General features: G+C 37.5%; 1 protein-coding gene across 6 annotated transcripts; it reads right to left on the reverse strand.

Annotated features, from left to right (window-relative positions):
- Positions 1–106: 106 nt before the first annotated feature.
- rdgA (retinal degeneration A) lies at positions 107–23,127 on the reverse strand. 6 transcript variants are annotated; one of them, XM_066729573.1, is made up of 12 exons: positions 22,566–23,127; positions 13,147–15,482; positions 8,391–8,541; positions 7,623–8,302; positions 6,861–7,258; positions 6,397–6,779; positions 5,776–6,091; positions 5,533–5,686; positions 5,044–5,319; positions 4,017–4,289; positions 3,767–3,930; positions 107–3,681 (listed from the first exon to the last, which is right to left on the reverse strand). In XM_066729573.1, exons 2-12 carry the CDS (start codon positions 14,679–14,681, stop codon positions 3,632–3,634), a joined length of 4,380 nt encoding a protein of 1,459 aa, XP_066585670.1. In that variant the 5' UTR covers positions 14,682–15,482; positions 22,566–23,127; the 3' UTR covers positions 107–3,631. The 6 variants fall into 6 exon arrangements, with proteins under 6 accessions (XP_066585670.1, XP_066585671.1, XP_066585669.1 ...); XM_066729574.1 differs by having other exon boundaries at positions 13,147–15,398; positions 22,566–22,577; XM_066729572.1 differs by lacking the exon at positions 22,566–23,127 and adding an exon at positions 15,849–16,911 and having other exon boundaries at positions 13,147–15,562.
- Between the last annotated feature and the right edge of the window lie 22 nt (positions 23,128–23,149).

A 23,149-nucleotide genomic window follows, 5' to 3' on the forward strand; every position in this document is an offset into this window, starting at 1 on the left:
CACCCACAAGAAATCCCCATTAATGGCTACAATAAATATCTGAAAACTGCAAGTATTTCCAAGCCCTAACAAAGGTAATGACAGAGAAGAAAGAAGAAAACTGGTGTCGACTATACTAGAGTGCTTTATTCGTCGTAAAATTTTGATAAACCTTACAGGCGTATAACATTTCGAATATTAGTCAACGATGAGTGGAGAGAATAATTGGTGATAAAGTGGAAGGGAAAGGAGAGGGATCGAAGGATACAAGGAAGTAATTTGTATATAGTATATAGACTATACACGACGAGGAAAAACAATTGATGGTCGCAACAAGTATATAATAATACCATAATAAATATCGTTTTGAAGCTTATACATAGTACAGCGTTGTTATTCCATGGGAAAGTACCGAGACCATTTGTTATGCAACTGTCGAGAAAACAGTCGAACAACAAAACTGATGAGTCTTGTATAGGAGCTAGAGCGTTGGACAGTGAAGCAATGAGAAGTGGTACGAGAGGATACACGAGATACAAGAATAAAATATCTAGCAATGAACAGGTGCATTTTTTATATTAAACAAAAAGAATTGCACCAGTGGATAGATGCAAAATTTGTCAGGAAACTAGCTCCCTTTTGATATTGTGTTGACCATTGTCCTCTCTAGTACTTAAGCCTCATCTCATAAATTTTACAAATCTTTTTCGCTAGCCTTTTTTTGTGAGAAGGAACGATGGATGACAAAAGAAAGATAATACGAGGTATACTATGCTACATAAAGTCACAAGGCAGCTATACTTATAAATATTGGTGTTTTTGGGTAAAAGGTATATAATATATGTGTGTATGTGTGTGTGTATGTGTAAGTCTCTCATCAACAGGGAAGATATCACACGCCAGACGAGAGGATCTAGTAAAAACATTGGATATAGCTTTGTTAATAATGGTATAATGAAACGACGGTAATTATGACACATAGTATATGTATAGTATATACGTGTCTTCCTGAACAAGAATATAATAACGTCGTCGAGTAGGGACGTATCGAAGAATCGCTTTCAGTGCGATTTAACGCTCATTTAGAAAAATATCAGAGAGTCAAAATAAGAGGCTTATCGTTACATCTAATATATCTCATAATTTTCTTCTTACGCTACAACTATTCCTTGGATCGGAAAGCTCCCGAATACGTTTCACAAGTTCTCCATTACGATCCTCGCGAGGACATATCTGTCTATCCTATGATACGTATATTTATACTTCTTAAAATAGCACCTACTATAGGATTCTACTCCCAGTTAAGGATTGTCACGCGAATTTTACGAGAATATATATACACATTTGATTAAAAAAGGATTTTTTAATTGAGGCATTGTCTGTGGCATGTATGATAGCACGCATCGGTATCGATAACTATATATAGTATTTTATCTAATAAATTTATATATATATAGTATATATATATGTATATTAAACTACGAATTAAAATGAGAAAAGGAAATAGTGGAATGATACACGTCGTGCGCGCTCTCTTATGCACTACTGTTACACTTGGAGAGACGATTCGGAAAAGAGACACAGCCATGATTAAAAATTAATTTTTAAATCCCTTCGCTTCGCTGCAACATGCAATTATGCGAGGCTCCAATGTGGCTCGTCGCAAAAATCAACAAAATCAGGGTACTCGAGAAGAGTACAGTATCGATCAACGAGTAGCCTAATACGAATAAGATGCAATAATTCCAACGTTACATTAAAATCCTCCGACGCAGCACGCGTTGATTTTGCGGAACATTCTTCATTTTTTGGACGAGTGGCAAAATTACATTGACTTTTAATGAAAACTCGACACACGTACGAAATTACTGTAATTATATCCTAATCAATACTGGTATTACTGGTACGAGTAAGACGTTAAAGATTTCAATAATTTTTCGCTATGCAAGAAATGGAGTAAGAATTTTCTGCACGAGCTAGAGAGAGAGAGAGATAGATAGAGGGGGTGGGGGTAGTGTAATAGAAAAAAAATCGAGTTTGACGAGTCCTCGGACCATCGTGCGACGATCGCACCGAAAAAAGTGTAACAGAGATTCGCATCGAATTGCACGCGCAAAATCGTACAAAGCTACGTTCGCGCTATTTGGACTCTGCAAGAAATTGACCTTTGACCTTCGACTCTAAAACCCCTCGCACTTGGCTTAACAATAATTGTCTTGATTTTTGGTCTGAACAACGATGCTTCCTCCACTCTGCTCCAAGGTCACGCACTCTTAAATTACTTAATATCGGACAGAACATTATTGAGATAACTCCTACCCCCTACCCCTTACACACATCAAAACAGTCGTCTCAAAACTACCGATCAAGCTTTGTTACAATTTTAATTGATTCGAATTGAAAGCCGAGAGCAAATCGCTCATTGGTCCAATTATTCTTCACCAGAGATGCTTCCGGCTAGGTATTACCGAGTGTTAATAATTATTCTTAAAATTATTCTTAAAATTATTAACGCTATGTTGTGTAATCGTAAAGACTTGATCCTTGATTCTCCTTAAAAAGACGCGTCGACCCTCGCTTATTTCGTTTTCTAGATAAAATAGAGCTTCGTTGCCACAGCTGCCTTTCGTTCGATCCCATAGTCGCATATATATATATATATATATATATATATATATATATATAGTGGAGTACTGTATAGCGTATATCGTCAATTATTAAGAGTAGCGTTCCAATGGTGAAATTCCGCTTGGCTGAGTCGATCACAAAAATAGATCGTAGCTACAATTACAGTTGGCTTGAATTTAGATAATTCCCCAGTGTATTGACCCATCGAATGCATCATTCGGTATATTATTAAATATTCTTTAAATATCCAGGTATAATTAAATAACGGCAAGAGCTATTTTAAGCGGGGCACTTTACGTGCTGCTCGTCACTCCGATAAACCTTAAGCTCGTCTTCGCTCCGACAAATTTTTTCCTTCGCACACGGAGACCCGTGTCTAAGAATATGTGTGGATACAGCACGTATACGTGATGATAGATTAAAAAAGAGCCCCGAGGCTTCCTTGTGTTTTTTCCCTATTTCTCTCGCTATCTTTACTTCGCTTCTAGTGGTTAGGTTAGAAGCAGCAATGGTACAAGACTAATTCATGTGAGACTATACAAGTATAATAATAATAATAATAATAATATGCAAACTTATCAAGTCTCTTTATACAGTATCTCGCGTTGATCAAGTTTGGCCACTGACAAAGAGAAGCAATTGATGAAGAAATTTGATTATTTTACATATATATTAGAGCAATGTCCATTACCACGATTTCATCATTGCTCGTGGTTCGGTAACAATATAGTACTATAGTTATAGGTCGCCTTTAATAGCTAATTGGTGTTCGTACGTTGATCCCTTTTTTCCAATTGGTACCAAGTAATATTAATCATTTGGTAAAATCAACTGTCTCTCTTCCTCTTCCCCCCTCATCCCCCTCCCCTCTATATATCTCTCTCTATCTCTCTATAAGTATACGTATAGGTAAGAAAAATCCGTTGCGCATTCCACACGAAGGAAGAGGAGTGTCATTTTCGATGATAAAGTCTTCTTGCTGTATTTCGACTGCTTTTTAGGCACTTCCAATTACAGCTGAAGGTCAAGGAATGTTCTCCAAATCTTCAGTAGCTAATTGAAACTGTTCTTGACCTTTGGGAAAGAAGATTAGAGAGATTACGTAATGCTCATATATATATATATATATATATAGCTGTACAATGAATGTAATATTTACTGTGCAAGTACGCAGCTAAATCTCGATCCTCTGCTTGTAGAGCGAGTTGTCGAGGAGTGTTACCATTTCGATCTTTAATCGTCAGTGTTGCACCACCAGCTACCAGCATGCAACAAATGGAGCGACGTTTGTATTGAGCCGCCTTGTGCAAAGCTGTTTGACCCCTGCAAAATAATTAATTGTTAAGTAATATAACGATATATATTAGTGAATAATATTTATTATATATTTATTTATTAAAAGAACCAACTTATCGTTATCCACCATATTGAGTATAGTGACAGGAGCACAGGCTATCAGATATCGCACTATGTCCTTGTGGCCATAACGAGAGGCCAAGTGCAGAGCTGTTTGGCCATTAGCATCGATGGACAACAACGAATAACCTTTCCCATGGAGCTCCTTCATCGACTGCAAATCCCCAATCTTCGCTGCTCGAAGGATACCGTCGCAGGTTTTCTCCAACAGACCAGTGTTGAACACGTGAACATCCGGGTTCAAACCGAACAGTCGGTCCCTTGAACTGCAAAATTTGGTTTTTTAATTCGAGGAATATAACACACATAGACACTGTAATGAGACAATTTTTCGGGTTATTAATAATTATTTGCTGTAATAATAAACTAAATTTATTGATTTGATTAATTGTTATTTGTTTAAGGTATGATTCACTTTATTAATTAATTTTTTATATTGTTGCAAGGAATTATCACATGGTTATATATACACAGTGTTATAAAATATAAAAAGCAAGGACCAGGCAAGTCTACTTTTGGTTCAGTTTTATCTTTGGACATAATGTTCCAAATATCTTTCTATTAAAAATTGTGAATCTAAATATTTAAAAAATTTTTTTTTATAAGTAATTTTTTTTCAATAAACATTTCAATTAATTCCAGATTTTGAAAATCTTTTTGATCATCTGCGACATTTTCTTGGAATTAATATAACAACATTTTTTACTAGGATTAAGAATGCTTGCTTAAAACATTGATTTCACTACTTTTCCTAATTAAAATATTTTTTCAATTGGTATATATTCTAATAAAACACCAATGTACTACTTGCTATTTTTTACAAACAAAGCACGTTTTTTAAAGGTTTGTTACATCAATAAATTTAAATAGTTATTACAAAAAAATAACTTGTAATGTATTGAAGAATTTCTTTCAATATACCTTGTGCAAAATAAATAATTTAAGCAATAGAAAAAATTTGTGCTAGAGGATTCTCTTCAACTACTGGTACGAGCAAGTATATGAAACGTGCATACCTACCTGATATACGTCATAGTCGATGGGTTATGATGAATTTGACCAATCGCAGGGTTGCTATAATTTTTCGAGTACGACTCGTCTTCGTAGATGGATTTCGATGACACTCTAGATGGCACCCTTGAGGTCACTGGTTCCTGTAGTTCTTGCAAGGACTGCACTCTACTCACCAACTCACTCTTCTTAAGCTGATCATGGTCCTGCACTTGACTCGGTGCTCTCGATGCTTCAGCTCTTTTCTCCATAACACAGACAGACTCCTCTCTTGATGGCTTTTTGCTAGACGACACGTTCCTTCCATTAATCTAACACGTCATAGCAATATCATCTTTTGTCCTCACCCTTTAATCGTACCCCTCATACGTCGCGATATTACACGTTAAATAACTTCACACACGAGTGCACACACACATACATGCATCATGCGTGAAGAGATATCGAAAAGAAAATTCGTGTTGCATAAAAATGAATCGTTATGTAATAAAAATTCACCTAGTTGCTGCACTGGCCACGTGCTCAGTGTTGGTGGTACCAGGTGCACAGGGACCTTCCTCAAGAACGTATATGGCATCTATCGCCACATCAGTAACATAGTGCAATTGTTCCTGCGCCCTGTCGATCCTGAAGAATCGCTCTGCTGTACAGGCTGAAGAATGAAGAAAAATTAGTTTTAAGGAAGGATTCTTCAGGGTCATATTTAACCAAGTATATGTATATAGTTATATATATACTAACAGTCTAGAAAACAACAAATGTCCATATTGCGGTCCTTTGCCAGGATACTCCGCAAGGACTCGAGGTCTGTAGTGGCGTCCAAGTCGAGTGGCTCCTGCGTCCAAGGTGCCGCAGCTTTCTTCAGTCGCTCTTTGTCCGAGTGAAAGGACTCGTAATCCGACATTTTGATACGCAACACTGGTAACCTCAGCCTCTCGAGCTTGGCTATATCTTGGTGGGGCTTGCTCGCACTCCTCCTCTTCGCGAGCATCGTCGCTTTGTTCAGCAGGCTCATGTTTATGATGGACGGTTGTAATCGACAAGCCTCACCGTCGACCTTGAAAAATTACACAAAATTTTATGCACTGAAAAACTTCTTCGACCAATCAACAATTTTTCATTACATAAATGCATGTAATTAATTTATATACGAGTAGTTGATTACACAAAGAATTATTCTTTACGTCGATTAATTTTGTATTAACAAATTTTGCTTAATATTGTACTGAAATATTGTTCATTAGTTGAAATATATGTTTGTAGTTTAAATTGTCTAGAAGGTTGGGGAAGAAGAAGACCACTACAAGAGAGAGAGAGAGAGAGAGAGAGAGAGAAGAGTGAACACAATTAAGTTCATTGAACCTGCATAGGAATGGTTCTCGTAGTGACGAGCTTGGCTTTGCTGCACTGAGCGATGCAAGTACCATGCCCACCAGCTTGCAGAAGAGGAAGCTGATAAGTGGTGAGACCAACTATTTCGATCAGTCCATCGTCAGTCGAGGGCTCCTTGGTACCACTGGCAGCACCCCAGGGGTGCGTTCCACCCCCGTAAGAAGCGATGTTTAGAAAAACAATGGCGTGCACTCGGTGCTCCTTCAGCTTAGCGGTCATGTCCTGACCATCGCACTCGAGGGTCACGAACTCCGAGAGGTCCTTCCATTTTCGACGCACCAGATCCTTCCCACCCATCTGACCATAATACATCTTGTTCCGCAGACGAGAATTAAACTTTTCAGGATGTGCCTCTGGAAGATGAAGAATACCATGAAGAGGATGCTGAAGAACTAGCGCAAAATAACAATTTTAAGGTATAATCAGTGTCGGACCCCTAGCCTCGTGGAATTCGAGAGCAATGTGTGCATCGACGCCGAGTGAGAAATAATTGTTGACGACGTTCAGTGGTAAATTCTCCTTGGCCTTGGCGGAGTCCTCGTCGGCAGCCTGGACGTCCGGATTCTTCTCGACGATCAGCTGCCACCTGTCCAGCAGAATGGTCTCGCTGTCGCCAATGTTGGTAAGGATCTTACCGATTGGCTCGTCCGTGTAACCACCGCCCCAACCAAGGGCCCTCGCCAAATCGTTTCCGGTACCAAGTGGTAGCACTCCGACGGCTGGTGCTGGGGACGCTCCGATCTGGTCCAGGATCGACAGAACCCAACCCACGGTCCCGTCACCGCCGCAAGCTAGAACCCTCAAGTTCGGAACGTTCTTGAAGAGTTCTAATCTGTACGATAAAAATATACACAAGATTAAAAATATTTATTATTAAATCTGTACTTAATTAACAGGATTCCTCTGGGAACTTTTACATTGAAATTTCCGGACATAATTATTGCGTTATTCCAAAATCACTTTTAATTCATCATAATGATTTAAGGACAACGCGAATCGTTCTTTCTAATAATTCAGTTAAATAAGTAAAAAAATTGTTTTTAAAAATTAAATTATTTTAGTAGAAACAATTTCGTGACGTCACTAAAACACCATAAGAAATGTCAAATCCCTCTTGGACCAACATCACAATCTTGTCCATAAATCCCAGTGAGAAAGCTGCTGTACAATATTCTTATAACCCAAAAGAACCTCACCCCATTTTTGGTCCCCCTTGAGTGAGGTCAAAGACCTGTCTTGGGTTGAGGATCCACTGAAACTTTTGCAAGAGTTTGGCTCCCTGGTTGCCCCCAGATTTCGGGTTGATGAAGACCAGTACCGGTCGGACACCCGGACTGGGGATCGGTTTGACAGCCCATAACTTCCCCTGATCCTTGTCCTGGTCCTTATCCTTCTCCTTCGTCCTCCTGCGATGCGACGCCCCTGCTGGTCCCTCAGCGGAGTCGGCCTTCTTCTTTCTCGGGGACTTCCGGAGGCTGCTCTTGAAGCTACCCTTCCTCGGCAGCTTAACGATCCAAGATGGCGGCACTATGATGGAGGAATGAGGACCTAGTTCGCAGTTCTCTCCGATCCTCTGGACGTTGAAGCAGCTTTCTCTGTTATGATAGGCCAGTTTGCACCAGCTGCAGCTCACAGCAACGATCTCTTTCGAGGAGAAGCTCAGTTTCGATTGGAAGGATTTGCCACAATTGGCACATTTGCCCTTCTGCGACCTTCGATGAACCCAGTGATGATGAGTGGTCGTCTGTTCGCGGTACTGACGGACCCCGACGTCCCGGAAGCTTGGCTTGCAGCTGAAGCTCAGGGTACCAGCTCGGGCGCAGCAGGCGTGAGCCACCACACGGCAGGCCGCGCATTTCATACGTGGACCGTGTCTCTGTGTGTGCGTGAGTGAAAATTTTATTATTCCTCTCCAAACTCTGTGCTTGATATTCAAATCAGAAGAATGACCTTGAGAAACTTACATTGCAATCGTTGACGTAACAAAAGTCACCGGAAGCCGCGGTTGGTACCCAAAGGTGTTCTCCATTCACGGCTGTTACACCCCAATCTGGAATGGATCTTGGTTCCCTTTGTCCAGGATCGCTCGACCCTGCTCCACTTCTCTCTTTGCCTCTGTAAAATGTTTTTTGTTTTCTTCAGTGACTGTATATATATATGTGTGTATTTTGAGAGGGAATGAGAAAAATATAGAAGTAGCGTGCATTTTTTTCAAGACTAAATTTTTTCTTTGAGTTACTTAAGGTACCCCCTTCCCCCCTAGTATTTATCAGGGTGAACTCTGCATACCAAACAGTGAGAGAGCATTATACAGTCTATTCTAGAGTTTGCTTGGAAACGCGAGATTGAATTTTTAATAATGAATAGAGGGTCCTCGTTAAAAGACCATAAACATTAAGTATTTAAGGGTGAACCGAAGTAGGTCGCGCGCGCGCGCGTATCATGAAGATTTTATTCTCCGGCTGGATGGACAATGAATAAATGCTGGCATGGTTTTTCCAGTTGTGTATGTGTGTGTATGTGTGTGGTACTATAGTATGTATTTGGAATACATCGTGTTACTAGACCGAAGTCCTATGCGTGTAAATAATACAGTACGAGTATATTATTATGCGTCCGAGTGTTTCTGCAATTGATTTTCTTCTTTTTTTTTGCGTGTCATGCAGACTGAAAGTAAGAGGAATGGTGAGTTAGTAAAACATCTTATGGTTGCATGGATTTTGTTGAAGATATTTGACGTTCGATCGAGATTTTAAGTGGACAAAATTGTTTGTATAAAAAAATATTGTTTGTGATTGTTATTCTTTAAATATTTTTGCAATTTATTTTTTTCTTTCTATTTGCGTGTCATCCAGACTGCGAGTAAGAGGAATAGTGAGTCAGAAAAACATCTCATGGTTCCATGGATCCTGTTAAAGAAAATTGACGTTCGCTCGAGATTGTAAATTGAAAAAAATTGTTTGTATACAAAAATATTTTTTGTGGCTGTTATTCTGTAAAATGTTTCTGTGATTGAGTTTATGTTTTTTTTACTATTTATGCAGAATGTATTAAAATACATTGCATCGTTACATCCACACTATTTTCAAAGAATTGACGTTCGAGTAAAATTGCGAACGGAATATATTTCTTGTAAAAAAGTAACGATTATGATTGTTATTCCTTTGAGGATTTTTTTTACAATTGATTTTACTTTTTAAAAGCTATACAGAATTTAAGCGCAAGCAATGCCAAACAAAAATAAACTTGATCGTTGCGCCGACTATGCTCTTGAAAAATTGACGTTCAATGAAAGTTACAAACTCAATATTTTTCTTTTAAAATGTAACAGTTACAATTGTCATTCTTTTGGGATTTTTATAATTTATTTTACTTTTTTTTTAAAGTTACGCAGACTTTAAATGTGAACAAAAAACATTTCATCTTTGCATCGACACAATTTTCGAAGAATTAATACAACGTTCGATGAAAATTACAGAGAATTTTTTCTTGTAAAAAAGTAACGATTACGATTGTTATTCCTTTGGGGATTTTTTTACAATTGATTTTACTTTTTAAAAGCTATGCAGAATTTAAGCGCAAGCAATAGCAAACAAAAATACACTTTATCGTTGCACCGACTCTACTCTTGAAAAATTGACATTGGATGATGATAAAAAACTGGGAATAGGTTTTGTCTTTCGATATAACAATTATTATTATTATTATGCACCCAAAGCTTTCTGATATTGTTTCCATTTTTTTACATCATGCAGACAGCAAGTGTAAGCAATGGAGAGAAAAAATACATCTCATCGATTCTGCTGCAAAAACAATGACGTTCGTCGAGATTAAAAATAAAAAAAACTATTCGTGTTTCAAAGTAATGATTATTATTATTAAACGTCCGAGTTTTTAGACAATTGATTTTATTTTGTTTACACGTCATGCAGATAACATCAGGTGCGAGTAACAGCAAGCAAAAACACTTTTTTGACGTCGTATATTCAACTTGTATACAGTTTCCAGCATCAATTCTAGGAAGAAACACTGTATACCTCGAAGATATTATTCTCCTAGCAGATATAATCAATGAAGACATATGCTACTAATGTTTTTTTAAGTTATCAATGTGTGTGTAGAAAACTATACTAAAGTCTCATAGTAAATAAAAAAATACTAATAAATATATACAGGGGGAATGTGTTATTAAAATCCACTTTGAATAAATCAAAAATAGTAATAAACATTTAATTTTCCAAAAACGCGTTAATTTTTGGTTCGAGGGGAGCATTAAATGATTATATAAAAAATATTGAAGGTGGAAGAATATAGAAGTTATGAAGGTCACCTTGTAATTTTTTTTAATGGAACTTTATATTTTATATTGCATATTTTTGTTGCTTATCTCGAGAGCTTTTCAAAACACTTTATTAATTTATCGTTTGAACCAATTGTTCACTAGAGATTGCGAACTGAAATTAAAAGTAGATGAATGACTATTCGTGTGTATGCTTAGTAGTCACGCACACCACTTTCATCAAACTAACGCTTGTACGCAATTTCAAGTCGAAATATCTAGTGAACCACTAAATAGAATTTTTAATTGATATAATGTTTTGGAAAGCTCTCGAGATAAGCTAAAAAAATATATAAACAAAATTATGGAGTTTCGTTTAAAAAAATTAAGTTGACTTTCGTAACTTAAACATTCCTCCACCTAATATATTTTTATAAAATAATTTAATGTGCTCATCGAAGCAAAAATTAACGTATTTTTGGAAAACTCAATATTTATTGCCAATTTATATTTAATTATACTAAATATTCATAAAAAAATCACCTGGTATATATTTACTATTCATCTAAGCGTTTCCGTAAATTTTTTCATTCTTGTACGTTTTACTAAGCTACAATTGCCAGCAACAACAAAAATAAACACACATTTTACATTGTATATTCGAACTTTCTGCGGATTTCCAATATTAGTTTTGAGTTCTGAGAAGAAGCGTCGCAAATGTCTAAGATATTATTTTTGTACTACATAGTGAATGAACGTTTGCTAATTATAGTTTTTCAAATCATAATTGTTTTTTAAATTATATCAAAGTCCCATGAGTGTAAATAAAACACAGTATGACTATATACATATCGTTCACAGGTTGCAATATTGTATGTGTTACATAACTAAAAAATATATAAATTTTAGTTAAATATGGCAAGAAATATTTTACATAATTTTCTCTTGGTAAATTTCTATTACAATCTTATTTCATTTGTTACAACATTAAATAAAATTGGCGCCAAAATAACTCTTCTGATTTTTGTTTCGCGACGAATATGCAATTCTTTGGCAAAATGCGTAGGTGAACAAATAGAATAATAATCATTCGTTATAATTAGGCTCAGTTTACATATCAACAGATTACGTAACATTGGTACAAATGCTGTTGCAATGAACTGTACAATATCAATTATTTGTATAATCTAACTCAGTATTACAAAATTAATAGTTTAAAAATTGAATACTATCTCAAAACTCTGAAATAGTTATTGTGTTTTTATTTCAGCCAATGAACGATATATATATATATGTGTCTATATATTTTTGTTATCAATCCAAGCTTTTCTGTAATTGTTTTGTTTTTTCATATCTCATGCTGACAACAATTTTGAACAATAAGAAAGAAAAAAAAACACATCTTACGTTGTATATTAAAACTCTACGAATTCCCAACATCAGTTCTGAGAAAAAGCGCCGCGTATCTCAAGAGAATATTATTCTCTCATTCCGTAGTCAATGAACGCATGCTACTTATGGTCATTCAAATGATAGTTGCGTTTTTATAAAATGAATTGAAGTTCCATGAGTGTAAACAAAAAAGTATGACTATATATATGTATATATTTACTATTTATCCGAGCATTTCAATAATTGTTTTGTTTCATGTCTCATATACAGACCACAATTTTGAACAGCAACAAAGAAGAAAAAACACATTTGACATTATATATTAAGGCCGGTATTCATAGTCGTTACTTATATATTGAAGTCTGACTTGTCTCGATTGTCCTTTTTCTTCCAGCAGTAATAGAAAAAGATAACCTATACTTAACTCGGTCTTAAATATAAATAGTAAATATGAATATCTGCCTGACTGTACGAATTCCCAGCCTCAGTTCTGAGAAAAAGTGTCGCGTATCTCGAGAAAATATTATTCTTCCATTCTACAGTCAATGAACGCATGCTACTTATAGTTATACCAATGAAAATTGCGTTTCTATAAACTGGATAAAAATCCAATGCGCGAAAATAAAACATTACGATTACATATATATTTATTATTTGTCAAAGCGTTTCAGTAATATTTGTTCATGTTTATGCAGACTATAATTTTGAACAACAACAAAGAAAAAAAAACACATATTACGTCGTGCATTAAAATTCTACGAATTCCCAGCGTGAATTCTAAGAAGAAGGGTCGCGAATCACGAGAAAATATTTTTCTTTCATTCTATAATCAATGAATGCAGTTACTTATAGCCACACGAATGATAGTTGCGTTTCTATAAACTGGATAAAAATCCCATGCGTTTATATAAAGCAGTATAACTATATATATATATACTATATATTTATCCGAGCATTTCCGTAATTAGTTTGAACTTTTCCACGTCTCATGCAGACAATACAATAGCGAGTAAAATGACAAAGAAAGAGACATCTGATGGTGTACCCACCCCCTCCGGGGACCTTCACCCTCGGTCCGAGCAGCGTTGCTACCATCAGGAGGAAGGAGCGCGGCGTATCTCGTTTGAGCCTCGGTAGGTAGCACAATATCGACGCTTTTCGACCTTACACTCTGCTGTGGTACCGCCAACGAATCTGTTTCCGAGCTTTTCACGTTTTTATTATTGTTGAAACACGAGTCGACCGAGGCTGCCCTGTCCCTCTTGAGGTCAGGCACGGTGAGGAAAATGTCCCGCACTACGAGCTTGCGATTCTCAGTCGATCTTCCTTCATCCTCATCCTCATCATCGTCATCTTCCTCATCATCTTCCGCCGCCGCTGTCGATTTATCTTTATCCTCATCCTCCTCTTGTTCCCCACCAGTAGTGCCGATGACTGTACCGATAGAAACTGCAGGTTGATCGCTCCCGGAACTGGATAATAATTTTGCATTAGGTAGGTCCACGGGGAAACACGTGAGGGCTTCTTGCCTGGCTAGTTTCGGCGAAGATACGGACCTGCGTCTTTCACCTCCCGGGTAAAGCTCGTTGCAAGGCTTCGTGGGGTCCGGGGGGAGGTCCGCAATTTCCGCTTCAGTGAACGGATACGCCAGAGTGACAGTGATCTCAGGACTACCCTCTCGAGTCTTCACCCTCTTCACCAAACCCTCCTCCATCGCCATGTCACCCCTCACATCGCACCTGCTCTCCCTCTGTTCAACCTTCTCGTCCTTCGAAGACAACGATGCTACATCCTCGCAGTCGTTATTGTCATCTTCGTTCTCATCAGCCTCGTTGTTCTCTTCGTCATCTTCCTCTTCATCATCCTCTTCATCATCCTCTTCATCATCTTCATCCTCGTCGTTAACGCTATTTTCACCCTCGACTTCAGCCCCAGTCTCAACATCCGCAGGAGCATCCACCGTCTCTTCATCATTCCCTTCATCATCCTCCTCGACGTTGTTGTCATCATCGCGTTCCTCTTCATCCTCGTCTTCGTCATCGTCATCACCGTTATCAGCGAGGTTGTCGTCGTCACCAGCACCATCGTAATCGTTGTTATCCTCGTCGTGATTATCGCTGTCCATAAGATTCTTGTATTCCTCCACGCAGGCACAGTGATAACATCCGGACAGCTGTATGACGGGGGTCAAGGATGACGAGGCGTGCGTTGAACCCTTGGCATTATTACCGACCGATAATTGACGGGTTTTCGATGGAGAGGCCACCGTAGCAGGGTTCGCCTCGCAAACATCGAAACTCTTGGACCGCTGATCGGTTTGAAGCTGCGGTACCCTCAAGGTCGAGGCTCTCCTGCCGCGTCCAGAGTCCTGGGATCTTGCGGGCGAATAGGACGACGAGGATGAGGATGTTGGCCTTGCGTCGAACCTCTTGTCACTCCCGTCGTCCTGCCGCTTGACCTCCAGCTGGATCTCGTCGAAGGAGGCCGACCTCACCTGTTTCGGAACTTCCAGACTCGATTGAGACTTCATCTCTGCCCCCGTTGGAGTTCGCGATCTCTTGAACGTAGAACGAAGCTTCTGCATCCTCGGCGAGCAGCTATCTCAAAGCTCTCCAAGAACCTGCCGCTCTTTCATCGTTGTACGTCTGCCACGAGAGTTTCTTTGTCTTTTTATTCCCCTTCCTCTCCTCCATCAGCTTTTGCACCCCTGCTTCTTCCAGGTTCTCTGATGCCTCTGCTATATACACCTCCGCATCCAACCCTGCTGCCTCTTTGTCCTCTTGCTCTCCTTCGCTGAGACTCTCGTCCTCTCGCTCTAAAGACAAACACCTCGGCAGCGACGACGACGACGAAGCCCCATTGAGTTGCCTTCGTTCACACCCTTCCTCCACCGTTGCTTCAGCCACTGATCTACAGCCCATCCTAAGTTGCAGTTTCCCGTGGCTACCGTACCGATGATCAAACTTGAACAACACTCGCGAACACCTGTTCATACCATTTTCATCGTACCACGATGCTTCGAACACTTTGAACCGTCTGGATTGAACGTGTTCACACGACAATCGAGTTCAAAGTTTCTTGCATTCCTTCGTGAACTTCTTCCTTGAGAACTCTTCCACTTCTTCCATCGCCAGGATATCGAATATGCATCTCTAATTAACCTCGAACACTTGCAAACACCCGTTCGTACCGTGCTCGGTCTATCACGGTGCTTTGAACATCAGGATAAACTTTTGGGGTATATTGAACATGTTCATTCGCATCGAACTGGACACTCTTTTGTACAGTCTCTTCCTTTTTTCTTAAATATTCATTCACGATTCACCTCGAACACTTTAAACTACCCGTCCAAAGCATGTTCGATGTGGCCCGGTGCCTTGAACACCTCGATTAACCCGAATAGAACATGTTCAATCGGGTCGAACCTAAAACTCTTTCGTCTCTTCTTAACCTAAGTATCCATTTCTGAATAAAATCGAATACTGTTCATATCACATTTATTGTAACAGGATGCTTTGAACACCCCAATTGACCTTGATTGAACATGTTCACTCGGGTCGAACCCTCTCCTCTCTTCTCTTCCACCTTTCATAAGTATCCATTTCTGATTAATCTCAAACACTAGAAAATACTGTTCGAGCCACATTCGTTAGAAGACGATGCCTCGAACACCTCGATGAACCCGAATTGAACGTGTTCAAATCAGTTAGAGCTGAAAACTTGGCCCCAACCTTCTTTCCCCTCCTCTCACCTCAAGTATCCATTTCCGATTAAACCCAAACACGCGGTGCTTCGAACAGCCTGGTTCGAACGTGTTCAGTGGGTTCAAGGTTAACGTTTCGTGCATCCTCAAACGACACGTGTCTCGATCGAAACTCTCTCGTCTTTCCTCCTCCTTCCATGCTCCTCGAGCAAAGCGCCACGCGCGCACGCACACATATCCGTGAACACGCACATTTACACTTACACACTCGACGGAGTGAACTGGGCAGACCAGAGAGTATCTAGAAGAGTAGCCCTCTCTCTCTCTCTCTCTCTCTCTCTTCTCGGTAGAGTGACTAGCAGGATCGATCGCGAGACGACGGGAAGGTACGGGTCGAGACGGGATAGAACGGGACGCGTAACTCAATTTCTGTCACCTGCCAGCAACACTTTCCCGTCGTCGCACTGACGCCACCAGACCAAACAACCCTGACGTTACTCCTTCTCTCTCATTCTCCCATCAATTCGCTTCCAATAAATTCTCCCCCCTCCCCCCTCCAACCAAACACACAAAAATCAACATCCATCCCAAGAACACAGCAGCAGCTCGAGGAAACAATAACAACTGCCTGACGAAAACACGAAAAATACCACCATGTAAACAAAGCTATAATATCAGGAGAAAAAAGTCAATAGAACGAGTTCACCATCGAATGTAGAATAACGATTGGAAATCACAGTACAACAACACAGCTGTTGAAGTGGAATAGGATGGAGCCAATCGGACCGAGACGCAAAGCAACGAAACGAAACGAAACGAACCGACGATCGACGAGCAATAATCACAGCAGAACGGAAGAAATGTAGGACGATGTTCGTAATGACGTAGACAGGTGCTTGGATCGTCGAGGAAGCAGAGTTCAAAGGGAGATTCTTGCAACGCGAGGAGCTTGATCTTCGTTGGTCGCCCGATCACACGATTCGTCGAGTCGTGCGTGTCCGTATCCGGGTCCGGGTCCGGGGCTCGAGTCAAGCTCAAGCTCGACAGCACCGAATGCAACGTCGAGGAGTATCTGCTCGGTGGGAGGGGAACTCGAAGCTTTGCTCTCTCCAACCACTCTACGCTCCGTCCTTCTCTGTATCCTCGCCTCACCTCGTTACTGACGCGACAGCTTGCGAACGCTTGCGCACCTAACCTCACTTTCTCTCTCTCTCTCTCTCTCTCGCTCTTGTACGCGCGCAAAGATAACCGCGCATGCGCAAACATCCCTCTTCCTTTACCTTCTTTATTGCTAAACAAAAACAGGGTGGTGGGTAGAACGCGTGCGCGCGTTAACTTTTTTTTGAGCACGTATTGCAAATTCCATATACATAATACATGCTTTAGGCGGGATACTGTTTTCAAATAGTTTTAAAGGGATTAGACAGTTTTAATATTATGTAAATGTCGAGATACGCGAGTAATTTTGTCATTAAAATTCTCATATTGCAGTATGTAATTGCTGATTTAGTGCGCGGGTTAAAAACGAGCGTTATAGTCAATATCACAGTATAGTTTATTAGTAAACGTTCTCCAATTGTCACAATATATATAGGTAATACAAGATTTGGGGGGGGGGACACGTAGTTTTCAAATAGTTTTAAAGGGACTAGACAATTTGAATATACATAAGTATCGAAATAAACGAGTGATTTTATTATGAATTTTCTCACATTGGAGTATAAACTGCTGATTTAATGCGTGGGTTAGTATCGAGCGTTATAGTCAATATCACAGTACAGTGTATTAGTAAACGTTGTCCAATCACTACAATATATAGTTAATACAAGATTAAGGTGGAACACAGTTTTGAAATAGTTTTAAAGAAAATACACAATTAAAAAAAATATATATATATATATATATATTTATTTATAAATACCGAGATACACGAGTGATTTTATTATGAATTTTCTCACATTGGAATATAAACTGCTAATTTAATGCGTGGGTTAGTATCGAGCGTTATAGTCGATATTGCAGTATAGTGTATTAGTAAACGTTCTCCGATCATCACAATACATACTTAATACAGCATTTACAGAAAACAAATAATTTCAAAGAAACTAAATAATTTTAATATTTATAATATCGAAAAACACGAATAATGTTATTATGAATTTTCTCACATTGAAGTAAAAACTGCTGATTTAATGCGCGGGTTAGTATCAAGCGTTATAGTCAATATTACAATATAGTGTATTAGTAAACGTTCTCCAATCACCAAAATATATAGTTAATACAAGATTCAGGTGGGACACAGTTTTCAAAGATATTTAAAGAAAACACAAAATTAAAAAAATATATATATATATATAAATATCGAAATACACAAATAATTTTATTATGAATTTTCTCACATTGGAGTAAAAACTGCTGATTTAATGCGCGGGTTAGTGTCAAGCGTTATAGTCGATATTACAGTATAGTGTATTAGTAAACGTTCTCCGATCATTAGAGTATATAGTTAACGGTACTTGGCCAAGGCTATCGATAAAAATGATTGAAAGGAAAATGCGGAGGAAGGCAAGCTGTAGTTTTCAAGAGTCTTGTATTTTATAGAATATTGAATATTTTTCTTTTCTCTTCGTGTCAGAGAATTGAAACGTCCCGAGGATCTACTACGTGGTTTTTATGAGATTTTTTGTCCAACCTTTCCGCGGACTCTTCCGAGCCAGGTTTCGGATCCTCGCGGCATCGTAGGTTCGTACCCTCGGAGAAATGCACCCGATGTCCCAGCCCAGGTGAGAATCCGAGTAACCTACAATGCAACGAGAATACCGACATTTTCACATCACTTTTTTTTACTGTTTCATTGCAGCGTGTGTACTATATAGTATGCTTGTGTGATTCTTTTCACAATTGCGCAGAGTAAAATCGTATTTTTTTTATACAGTTTCGTTGTTCAGGGAAGCATTACTCTTTTTTACTGCTAAATTTATGTATGTATGTGTGTGTATTAAATAGTATGCTTGTGTCTCTCTTAGCAACTGCACGAAAGTAAAATCGTATTTTGTATTTTTTTTTTTATTTTTTTTTCAGGGAAGCATTACTCTTTTTTATTGTTTAATTGGTGTATGTATATGTATGTGTGTGTGTCTGTGTTTTTATATAGTATGCTCGTGTTTCTCTTAACAATTGCAGAAAGATAAAATTCTACTTTGTCATTTTTTATACATTTTGCTGTTCAGGGAAGCATCACTTTTTTTTTACTGTTTAGTTGGTGTGGGTGTAATATATAGTATACTTGCAGTGTTTCCTTTTTAGCAATAAAATTGTACAAAAATAAACTGGTATTTAGTCATTCTTAAAAAAATTTTTTTTATTTAAACATTATTTTCTTTATCGTTTAATTGGTGTATAAATGCATTATATAGCATGCTTGTGTGTCTCTTGGCAATTGTATAAAAGCAAAATCGTATTTTGTCATTTAAAAATATTTTTTTTATTTAAGTAATACTCCCCTTTATACTGTTTAATTGGTGTAGGTGTACTATATAGCATGCTTGTGTGTCTCTTTTAACAATTTTACAAAACAAAAATCGTATTTTATAATTTCGTATACAATTTAATTAGCAGTGAATCATTACTTTTATTTATTATTTAATTAGTGCTTGTGTGTACTATATATATATATATATATATATATATAAATTTCTATGCCCTCGTAGCAATAATTTAAAAATAAAACCGTACATTTTTTCACGTTACATAGTTTTGTTGTTCAAGGAAACATTACTCTTTTTTACTATTTAATAGGTGTATAAATGTATCATACAGTATGCTTGTGTGTCTCGTTTAAGAATTGCAAAAAACTAAAATCATATTTAGTAATTTAAATTTTTTTTTTATTTAAGCATTACTCCCCTTTTTACTCTTTAATTAGTACATGTGTATTATATATATTACAAAATCTCTACACCCTCTTAACAATAATTTCAAAATAAAATCATACATATATATATATATATATATATATATTATCATGTTACATACAGTTTTGTTGTTGAGGGAAGGACTTGTATTCCTTGACCCCGATATAGTTATACACCAATCTCTGTTATATATCGAATCTTATACTAATATATATATACACACAAGTATACACGTGCACATTACAACCACTAAAACAAAAATTAGAGGTCACAGGTCAAAAAGCACTCTGAAAACTCCCAACAATGAACTCTCGTTCGAAAAACAATGAAATAAACAAAATCAAACGAGAGGCATGATCGTGGAGGTGCGAAGAATCGTTCGAATAATAATTGCGAGGTCAGAGCAAGAACTCACTTATAAGTACCAATATTTGTCAACTCGCCGGAGGATCCTCTATTCGGCTCGATGCACTTGAACCACGCAGCACAATCGATTATCATTTTCGAGAATGGCAAAACTCGCACGAACGAGTTCTCGATGGACTGACGCGAGCGAGGCTCGCGCTACCGCGACAACACTCCAGTGACAAATACCAAACGAAACGAAACACGTTTCCACCTTTTGCTTGGCTGTGGCGCGATTACGTCACGTGACGAGTCAGAGCTCGTTAGGGTAATTGCCATTCTTGATCGACGCTTAATTACAACACATCTCGATTCATCGTCTACCGTTTGCTTCTTGTGTAAAAGTGTTTGTGTGTGTGTGTGAGGTTTTGATTCAACGTGTCAGCAACCTCGATTTCGAATCGTCTTGAAAATATTTTAATCTGGTGGTTTCGAGTTGCAATTTTTCAGTGGTGACAAGTAGTAAAAGTCAAGGTTTCTTGTTCCTTGATGAAACTTGTTTTAATAGAAATTAAATTGGTGAGAGGTTTTTTGGGTTTAGTGGTGGGAATCGAGTGAAGATTTTGGGAGTGTATGTTGAGGAAAATTAATTGTTTGATTTGAATAATTTTTTATTTGTATAATTGCGAATAATTATTGATTTTGTATTTATGGTGTTTGATTGAGTGAATTAAAATTAAATTGATTTGAGTATTTTTGTTTGTTTTAATTATTTATTGAGAAGTGGTAATTATATATATTTATTTGAATCCAAGAATTTTTTCTTCGTGTAGAGGCTCGTCCAACTTGCGTTTTATTCGAAATACTCTATTGGAGTGAAGGATATAAACTTGTATAAGGAAAGATATTGATATTAGGTATAGGCAGATGACTAGTTTTATTGTATATATATATATATACGTCCAGCATGGACAATCTCACTTTTCTTTCTCTTTTTCTACTTGTTTTAACAGAAATAAAATGAATGCAAGATTTCATGGTTTTTAATACAAGAAATGAAGTAAATTATTTGTGTGTGTACAGAGACTCGTTTATGAACTTGTAATATAGTCAGAATGCTCTGTGTAAGTAGTGGATATATATATATATATAAATGTGGGGGGGGAGGGGGGGAACATTGACATATTAAGTATAAATAGGCATAGACAATATTAATTCTCTCTCTCTCTCTCTTTCTCTTTACTTATTTTAACACAAATAAAATAAATTTAAGATTTTTCATGGTTTTTACTATAAAAAATAAAATAAATTATTTGTGAGTACAGACACTCATCTAGGTACTTGAGATATAGTCAGAATGCTCTGTATAAGTGATGGATATAAACGTATATATACAGGGTGTATCACCGAAGGCGCACCAGAGGTGGAACATAAAAATTAATTTATCTCTTATATTTGCAGAGATAAATGAATTTTTATGTTCCACCTTTGGTGCGCCTTCGGTGATACACCCTGTATAGGTAAAGATACTGACATTAGATATATTTAAGCATAAACAATATTAATTCTCTCTCTTCTCTACTTAATTTAACAAAAATAAAATAAATGTAAGATTTCATGGTTTTTAATATAAAAATAAAATAAATTATTTCTATGTACAAAAACACTCGTTTATAAACTTGTGATATCATCAGGAAACTCGGTAACACTAGTGGATATAAACGTGTACAGAGAAAGATGTTGATATTAGGTATATATATGCATAGACAATATCAGTTTTCTCTCTCCCTCTCTCTACTTGTTTTAACAGGAATATAATAAATGTAAAATTTCATGGTATTTAGTATTAAAATGAAGTAAATTATTTGTTTGTACAGAGACTCGTCTATGAACTTGCGATATACTCAGAATACTCTGTATAAGTGGTAAATATAAACGTGTATAGAAAAAGATATTGACATTAGGTGTATATATATATATAGGCAGATGGATAGTTTTATTGTATATACAGGGACAGACAATATCAGTTTTCTTTCTCCCCCCCCCCCCCTCTCTTTCTATAGATGCCTGTTATTATTTATATTGTTCACTTTTAATTGCTTCCTCTGTGATTAAAGCACACAATATCCAACAACGATATAAATTCTAATTCTATAACCTCCTGATTGTCTCTCTCTCCCTCTCCTTTTCCCCCACTCCATCTCTCTCTCATACACCTACTCAACCACTAAAAGCAGAGCCAAGAGATTTCAGACATTGAAACTCGAAAACCGGTTTTTCCTGTACGATTATACAATTATTTAGCAAGGTTATATATTTATAAGAAGTGTCGTTCCCTTCGAGTCTCCGATTACCCAAACATTAATTTTATTTCTCGCCAAACGGGATATCGACTTTATTTATTTATCTCGTCCGAATTTATTTTATAACAAAAAATTTCAAGGAGAGATAAAACTCGACGTTTGAAATTTTTTCGTGTACTTTAACGAAGGTTGATCAGTCTTACCCATCTTCGGATACTTGTTGGTTTTCATGGGCTTCGTCCACTCCTTTCTCCTCTTCGTCGTCGTCGTTCTTCTCTTCATTGGCCATTATCGAAAGGCGTAATAAATAAAGGCTTATAAGTTTATAGAAAAAATACTACTGGATGGAAAACGTCCCTCCTAGCTATTGAATTTTTCTGAGACTGATTTTCTGCGAGTACACGCGGGCATCGTTGTCCACTGCTGAGGCTTCGCGAAGCCCGCAAATTTACAATTCTATTTTCTTTAATGCCTTAATGCCATTAGGATCCTATTATCTAATCGTAAAAAGAAATGAGAACTAATGATGCTAACTAAAACATAGCAATGGTGATCGGACTTGACTATCTTCCTTATTGTTAGGCATTCTTGTGGAATCGAGTGTCTATTGTACTGTGTGTGTGTATATATATATATATATATATATATATAAATGTGATGTGATAAGTAGCAGTGGCGAGCCTAAGTATCTCTAGTATACTTATTATTGTGCTAGTCAACCGGAAAGCGGAAATGGATAGACTTCCTAAATAGCGCGCGTATATACCAGGATATCATACTCCGCTGC

Source organism: Prorops nasuta, unplaced genomic scaffold, assembly GCF_024137725.1.
Source record: "Prorops nasuta isolate Cenicafe-Biocafe unplaced genomic scaffold, Cenicafe_Pnas_1.2 PNAS00007, whole genome shotgun sequence".
Taxonomy (NCBI): domain Eukaryota; kingdom Metazoa; phylum Arthropoda; class Insecta; order Hymenoptera; family Bethylidae; genus Prorops; species Prorops nasuta.

Excerpts from the sequence above, each read along its gene's own strand:
- rdgA (XM_066729573.1), bottom strand. The coding sequence starts at position 14,681 with ATGCAGAAGCTTCGTTCTACGTTCAAGAGATCGCGAACTCCAACGGGG. Across the intron at positions 8,303-8,390 it reads GTTACGTCAACGATTGCAAT|AGACACGGTCCACGTATGAA; the intron begins GTAAGTTTCTCA and ends ACGCACACACAG. Across the intron at positions 6,780-6,860 it reads CGAATTCCACGAGGCTAGGG|AGGCACATCCTGAAAAGTTT; the intron begins GTCCGACACTGA and ends TTCATCTTCCAG.